General features: G+C 57.5%; 1 protein-coding gene across 2 annotated transcripts; it reads left to right on the top strand.

Annotated features, from left to right (window-relative positions):
• The first annotated feature begins 20 nt into the window (after nucleotides 1–20).
• On the top strand, nucleotides 21–7,507 carry LOC143838742 (uncharacterized). 2 transcript variants are annotated; one of them, XM_077340546.1, is made up of 7 exons: nucleotides 21–461; nucleotides 845–925; nucleotides 4,825–4,903; nucleotides 5,695–5,804; nucleotides 6,079–6,228; nucleotides 6,812–6,926; nucleotides 7,207–7,507. In XM_077340546.1, the coding sequence occupies exons 1-7, from the start codon at nucleotides 21–23 to the stop codon at nucleotides 7,275–7,277; spliced, it is 1,047 nt and encodes a 348-aa protein (XP_077196661.1). In that variant the 3' UTR covers nucleotides 7,278–7,507. The 2 variants fall into 2 exon arrangements, with proteins under 2 accessions (XP_077196661.1, XP_077196662.1); XM_077340547.1 differs by lacking the exon at nucleotides 845–925.
• The last annotated feature ends 361 nt before the right edge of the window (nucleotides 7,508–7,868 follow it).

Here is a 7,868-nt window from a genome sequence, read left to right as displayed (position 1 = left end):
GGGTGGGGGGGGGACGACAGATGCTCACCTGGAGGCGGGACCCACCAGCAAGGAATTTGCTCCTGTGGAATCCGGTGGGCACTTGCTGGGCACCTGCTGCCTGCTGCTGGAACCCGCTGGTTGCTGGGGCCATCTCGTTTCGGCTACGCCAGAAGGACAGCGCTCTTGATCCAGCTGTGCCAGATGAGAGTCTTCCATGTGTGGTCTTCATAGAGACACCGGCCGTCCCAGCGGCGCTTCCGCTGTGGGCCAGCATTTGCACGGTCAGAATGTCGTTTTGGAGAGAAGAGGTGCTGGAATGGAATATTGTCTGCAAGCGTGTGGGAAACCTTGATCTGAGCCTTCCTCTGCAGTCTTGTCAGCCTTTCCGCGTCGGGTTTTCCTCTTCCCACCTTGTGTGGGCTTTTCACAGCCCAAGTGACTCCAGGTCCCTCGGGGAACCCTGCCTGGGTGAGATCTGGGTGGGTCTCCTGCCGATGCTGAGCAGAGCCCCGCAAGGATTCTCCGGGGCCTTTGAAGCAGTGCTTACATCTCTGCAGACTAAATTGGGGCTGTATCCGAGCCTTTGACTTTTCTTTTGACAAGCGTGTGATTTGTAAACTTGAGTGAGCATGGGAGTGGGTGGGTGTCTGCTGCCAAGCCAAGGCGGTCTCCTCCCCTGACCTTGGTGTGGTCTGAAGCAGGGGAACAGGGAGAGAGAGAGGAGAGTTGGCAGAAAGGGTGGAAGGAGGGAGCTTTGAACCTGGACAGCTCATGCCTTGAAAACCGTCTTGGTCTCTGAGGTGCTCCTGGGCTTGGGCCACGGGAGGAGACTTTTAACGGGCCCCTTTGTCTGCTATTTCAGCCGCTGAAAAGAGGGCAGCAGGAGCTGGAGCTGGACTTCAGAACCTGGGAAGATGCCTCCTGTGGCAGACAAAGATCGGGGGTGAGGCTGAGAGGCAGCATGGTGCCGTGGAGGGTGGGACAGAAGGGGCTGGCCCTTCCTTGTAGGCCCAGGGAAATGCCAATTGCCACTTTTGGGTCAGGAAGCGAATTTCTTCCAGGCCAGACTGGCCAAGGGTTCTGCCATTCTTGGGGGGGAAAGGGGACATTTTCTCTGGGCATGGAATTGGGATCACTGTGGGTGGGTAGGCAGTGGTGAATTTCCTGCATTCTGCAGCAGGTTGGACTAGGTGACTCTGGAGTCCCTTCCAACTCATAGAACCGTAGAGTTGAAGGGACTTCCAGGATCATCTAGTCCAACCTCCTGCAAAGTGTAGGAAATGGCCACAAGAGCCAAGCTCAGGTGCCATCTCTTCCTTCCCACCCACTCACCATCTGCCAGAGGGATGTGTAGCCGAAAATGCTTCTGAATTAACTTCAGCCCATTGGTTCTGGTCCGATCCTCTGGGGCAGCAGAAAACAACTCTGCACCGTCCTCTATGTGACAGCCCCTCGAGTATTCTGGGTTTTCCAACCCCTCACCATCTTCATTGTCCTGCTCTGGACTCGCTCCAGTTTGACTTCATCCTTCTTCAGTCGTGGTGCCGAAAACTGGAGGTTTAGGGCCTGACAGATGCCTGGAGAGTGGCTGCTGGCCTGGGCAGACAGGACTGATCGGGATGGACCAATGGTCTGATTCAGTCCGAGACAACTTCGGGTGTCCATGCACAAAGGAGGGAGGCTCAGGTAGCAGTCTAGCCTCTGCCCTCTGGAGTACCTGGAGTGCATCTTAGAGTCATAGAAGCACTTCCAGGGCCGTCTAGTCCAGCCCCCTGCAGAATGCAGACGTGGCAAGCAGCAGTTCCCTGGGCATGCAAGAAAGCCAAGCACCAACACCATCCCTTCGGCCCACCCACTCAAAGGCAGCTCCATGTAGAGGCCTAATCTGGAAGTGGCCGTGGCATGGGTCACAGTGGCAAGGCCAGAGTGGGACAGTTAGGGGGCCAGCTGGCTGGCTTGGCAGACGTGGTCAATGCCTCTTGTTCTGAGCTTCCCTTTCAAGCTGCTTTCCCTCTTCTTTTGCAGCTGTCCAGCCCAGCTCTGCTCTTGATTATCCGTGCCAGCTGTGTGCCAGCACCACTGATATGGCCTCTGGCAGGGCAAACACTCCCCCCCCCCTTGCCCGGAGGCAGATGGCAGCAGGAGCAGCAGCTCCCAGCAGGAGCCCTGGGCTGGATCAGGGCCCACTCTCAGGCCCAGCTGCCCTCTGCACTTGGGTGGCACAGCGGGCACCTGGCACCCTTCCCATACGTGGACAATCACTGGCTAAATTCAAGCCAAGCACCCGTGGCAGCGCCGGCACCCATTAGGCGGTGATGTGGGCCCTGGAGGCAGGGTTGCCAACCAGCTGGAGAAAACGTCTTGCTGCTTGAGCAGAGGCTTAATGCGTTGGCCAGCTGACCTGAGCTTGGCAGATCTGGTAAGCTGAGCTAGTCTGTAAGAACGGCACGTGCATACTGAGTGAAGAGAGCGCCCAAAGGCCAAGAGGGCATCATCCCTGAGAGCCCCTCTAACTGGCTGAGCCAAGGGCTGACCTGGGCGTGTGTGATGCCTGGGCGTGTGTGATGACGGGGCCCAGGCTAGGAAGGAATATGCATCTGGTGGCGCTAAAGACGAGCCGGATCTTATCTCCCTTCCTCCGGTCCTCTTATCTTGTTTGCTCTGTTCCTTTGCAGGAGGGGGGGGGGGGGTTGAGTTCCTTCCCACTCCTGCGAGTATAAAGCTCCCCCCTCCTGGGTGCCCAAAAGCCACCTTCTTTGGAGCAGGTAGCCATCCGTAGGTGAGAGCCTTCTTGCATTTCCCTCTTTCTTTTCATTGGGCTTGAGCACCAAAGGGGAGCCTAAGAACAGCTGGTTTCCAGTCCAGGAGCCCCTTGGGGAGACTTTTAGGGGTCTGAGCACCTGGGAGGCAGAGGGCCTCCCCTCAGATCCACCCAAGGGAGCTTTGACATGTTAGTAACCCACCCCCAGCCCTCATATTTTTGATCATGAAAGTATTTCTGTACTGGAAACATTTTGAGGACTCCCAAGATAGAGGCTTCTCTTTCAAAAGGCACTTAGAACAACACTCTTTTTGTCACTGTCTCTAGAGCCATGTGCTCCAGGGGGACGCTTATTGGTGTATAGCAGGGGTGGTCCGACTGCGGCAAATGCTGGCAGGGGCTCATGGGAATTGTAGTCCATGGACATCTGGAGGGCCGCAGTTACTACCCTGGTGTTTAGCATTGCCCAGGTACAGGACACTTGTGACTGTCTGCCCCAAGGTACCTACAGTCTTGGACTGATAATCAAATCCTGCATCCATAGAATCACAGAATCACAGAATCATAGAGTTGGAAGGGGCCATACGGGCCATCTAGTCCAACCCCCTGCTCAACGCAGGATCAGCCCAAAGCATCCTAAAGCAAGAGGTTACTGGGCACCTGAGATACGCTCATCTATGTTCTTCCTTGCCCCCGTCTGTCTGTAATATCCTGCACATGGTGGGCAAGGTTATTCAGGTAGATGGTGAGTGACTGGCCAGAAGGGGTGGGGTCAGTGCTTGGCTCCTGTGGCCCTTCCTTGCCTGCCCAGGGAAATGCCAATTGCCATTTGGGGTCAGGAGGCGAATTTCTCCATGCCAGACTGGCCAGGAATTCTGGTTTTCTTGGGGATGGGGCATCATCTGGGTATGGAATCGGGGTCACTGAGGGTGGGGAGGTGTTGTGTGTTTCTGTCATTCCGTAGAAGGTTGGACTAGATCACCCTTGAGGTCCCTTCCAACTCTGATTCTAGGGGGAGGCGTTTGCCCAATAAGAGGTCATACCAGCCAGGCACAGGGGAGGATTCAGAGGTCATAAGAAATCGTGGCCTTGGCCACCAAGGGGCTGCCCCTCCCATGGTACTGTATGCCCTCGTAGTTTAATTAAAACAATGTGCTCTATAGGGGCTGCCTGTGAAGATCGCCTGGAAGCTGCCATCTTAATTTAGCTCCGGCACAAAAACTTTGGAACTTCCCAGGTACATTTGTCCACCTCCCCTGTTGGCATAACCCTCTCCACACTCCCAGTCCCAAGACATTTAGCACCCCCCCCCTTCCTCTCCCCCCCCGCCCTCCCAACTCCTAGCCTTCAGGGATGGTGTTATTAGAGGGGAGCACTTTCGGGGGGGGCAGGATCCCATACCAGCCTGGCCTCAACGCAAAGTCTGTCGGAAGAGCTCTGTCGTGCAGGACCTGCAGCCGTGGGTCTTCTGGGAGCTCCTTCCACGAGGCCGGAGCCCGGTGGAAAAGGATTCTAGAGGCTCGTCCTTGTTCATGGCAGAAGCTGTTTGGCGGAGTCACCTTCCTGCATTCACACTATAGGGTCGCATTGACCTTTGTGATAATTCCAAGGGCCATGAGTAATGTTAGGCAGCTGTCACAAAAGCACAGCCGTCCATAGTCACAGCAAAGGCTGGTGTTTAGCTTCTTTGCACCGTGATCCCCGTTCGTTTATCTGCGCCAAGAGGGCAAGGCAGAGAATCGGCTACAGTGTGATCTTGATGCACAACAGAGCGGGCAGGACTCCCAGGGCCCGGGGGCAAAACGCCCCACAGACGGGATGTGATGGCAGCCCCCAATCTTGTGGCCAAGGATCTCCAGGAACTGACAAACACCTCGCCGGGCTGGCCCATGCACACACCCACCCTTACAAAGGCAAAGCAGAAGTCCATTGCAATGGCAAAGGGTGTGCCTGAATGCCTGGCTGGGCACCGAGGGGGGCAGGGGGAAGAGGGGAGAGCCCCCGGCAGCCCTGGCAGCTGGGTCCAGGGGAGCCCCGGATGCTCCCTTATGCTCGACTCTCCTTCCCCCGTGTCTCCTTAGGCTCCGGTCAAGATGAGTCCCTTGGCTGGCTTACTCTTTTGCCTTGTCGGCAGCCTCCTTTCCAGCTCCTGGGCAGAAGGTAAGGCACCTGCTTTGGGATCCACTTTAGCACCGGGCAGCAGGGCCGCCAGGTCTGATGGCGAAGAGTGCGGCCACACGGGAGATGGCAGGGCCTGGCGGCCACGGCCAGGGCACACGGGGACGCCTAGGAACAGGCCCTTCGCCCAGGAAGTAGGGATGTGCACTTCTGGCCTGGACGGAGAGTGAGGGGCCGCTTGCGGGAGCTTAAGAGACGGGGCCTGAATGCCTGGTCATGCCAGAGGAATGCAGGAAGGCCCCAACCGGGAAAGCCACCGAGGAAACGCTTAGCGTGTCAGGCCCAGGTGCAAATCCCCCCTCAGGACTGCCCCGTGCTCTCAGCCTAACTCACCTCACACTCTGGCCCGGGTTATTCTGGAGAGGGAAGGAGGGAAGCCCGGATGGTTTTGTTTGCTTGTTCTGGCCTCGGCCCGATGCCCGGCGAGAGAGGGCCCTTTTGCAGGCCCCGCGGAACCTGAATTGTTCCATCACGGCCCCGGTTGCGGCTGGCAGCTGTTCTCCCCGGCTTGGAGCTCATGGCCTGGCTCTGGTTGAAGCCGGACGCCCTTCTTTCGGGCCAGCGGCCACACAGAAGGATTCGGGTTCCCTGGCACCTCCAGGAAACAGGACCAGGCAAGAGGGGATTGTGAAAGGCCTCTTCCTCGGACAGCTGCTGCCCACCCGAGCAGACAATTCCAACCTTGACAGACCCGAGGTCCTGCATTCGAGAGGAGCCCCATTAAGCCAGCAGAGCGTCCCTTCCACATCGCCTCTCTCTCTCCTTCCCTGTAGCCCCGGAGGCCAAGTCTCCCTGCCCTTATGGCACCTTCTCCTACACTGACGGCTACTTGTGGTTTTGCTATGAGTTCTATGGATACTCGCTGCCCTTTGAGGAGGCTGAGGTGAGTGGCGGGAAGGGTGGGAGAGCCGGCGGTGGGAAGGGGGCCACGCCACCCCCACGCCACCCACCACTGAACGCACCGTGGCTTGCAGGGCTTCTGTCTCACCACGAGGCCCCGTCTGTTCTTTAGGCTGTCCCCGGGGTCAGCACCTCCCCTGGGTCTGGGTGGAGATGGGTCTCCCCAGGGAGCCAGTGGGGCCTGGAGATCTCCTGCACTGCCTGGCCCAGGCTGAGCACAAAGGTCCGAAGGTGACCCCGGCCTCCGTCTCCCGCAGGCCATTTGTCAGCAGAACAGGAACGGCGGACATCTGGCGTCCATCACCAACGACGAGGAGACGCGGATGATCTCCGGTTATGTGTCGCGGATGAACCAGAACAGGGGCGAGGTGTGGATTGGGCTACACCGGCGCCAGAATTCAGACATGGTAGGAGCCAGCACCAACCCCTGTGCACTCGAGAATAGCCACAGCCTGGGCGTGTGCGTGGGGACCCCTACCCCAGACTCCCCCAGCCTGGCTTTCATGATGCCCTGGGGTTTCCTCGTGGCCCTGGAAGGATTTCTCCAATTGGGTGGGAGTGAATTAATTTTTAATATTTTTTTACATTTAAAAAAGATCAGTGATGTGACCATATAGCGTCGTGTCGACCTGCTCCGTATCGCCCCCCCCAATGGCCGAGGACCCCCTGGAGGGGGTGGGAAGGGGAGGGGCCCCAGTCGAAGAGAGGCCTGCTGGCCTGGTGACGTCACAGCCGGTGGGGCTGTCCGTGGGACGTCACTTCCGGTGACTTGACTTCTGGGGGCGTGGCAGGAGGGGGTGTCCTTCTGGGACACTTCCTGGGTGTCTCGAAGCTTCAAGAATGTTTCAGGGGTTTCTCAGCGGTAAAAGGAATCGCCCTCAATGGATGAAGAGAAACAGGAAACAGAATTCCTCGCAGACAAGTTTCCCTGGGCGGATGTGCACTTTTCCTGCTTTAAAATACCGACTTGGCCCTTTCTCCCCTCCTCAGAACCGGGGCTGGAATTGGCTTGATGGATCCTACTTCAGCTACGCCAACTGGCTTGGCGGAACACCCAACAATATTGGCGGGAAGCAACTATGCGTCGTCCTCACCCCGGGGTCAGGTAAGGGGGCACAATTCATCCTGTTTGGTGCGTGAATCCAGGGAGGGCCTTGCTGTCATCTTTGGCCGGCCGGTGAGAGGGGTACAGCGAGCACATAACGGCCCAGCCCTGGGGGGATCCGTCTGCGCAGGAGGGCCTCGTCCACTGGTCACAGGTAGCTCCTGAGTCCGCAGCCGGTCTCCTGCGATGAAGCCCCCGTCTTCCCACCGACAACGCTGTATTCCGCCAATACGGCCACATTCTCAGCTGCGGTTTCGTTTTCCCTTTCCCAATTGTTTAGGGTTTAAGAACTGGGATGATGCCTCCTGCAGCTATGGGAGAGCTTTCCTCTGCAGGTGGAGAGTATTTTAGCCCGGATGTGCAGGGGAAGCTCTACTTGGAAGCAAGCTATCCCTGCCAGATGCAAGGCTCACCAAGGCCATTCTGCAAAGCCTCTTCCCCAGGGACCACCTTGGGCTCCATCTCAGAGGCACCTCGTCCTTCGACTCTGCCTGAAAGTGACCCAGGCTGACTTTGCTTGCTGTTCTGGAGTTTTCCTTCCCCTGCCCTTCTTTGCTGGCTAATAAAACTTGCTCGAAGTCTTCGGTTGCCCTTGATCTTTCCTTCCAGCCCTAGAGAGGTAGGTCCCACTCCTGCCATGAGCCTCACTGGCTGGGCTGGGGTCTGCGGGTTCCGAGATCAGGGTTTGCAGAAAGATGCACACCTGGCCACTGTCACGAACCGTAGGCTGATCCGCTCGACCAGAAGAGGCCTCCTTGCACAGAACTGCTCCAAACACAGGTGGTGCTAAGAAGTCTGTCTTCATTGAAGGGTTCCACAAAGCATGGTGGGCGCAGGGAAGCATGGACAGAGACAAGCATACGTAGCCCCCTTGGGGATACATATAGGGGGCAGTTTAGGCGGGAAGAGGGGTTCACATAGGAAAAGACTTGATCTAAAAGG

This window comes from Paroedura picta, chromosome 5 (assembly GCF_049243985.1).
Source record: "Paroedura picta isolate Pp20150507F chromosome 5, Ppicta_v3.0, whole genome shotgun sequence".
Taxonomy (NCBI): Eukaryota; Metazoa; Chordata; class Lepidosauria; order Squamata; family Gekkonidae; genus Paroedura; species Paroedura picta.
This window is presented reverse-complemented; position numbering and strand designations above follow the sequence as displayed.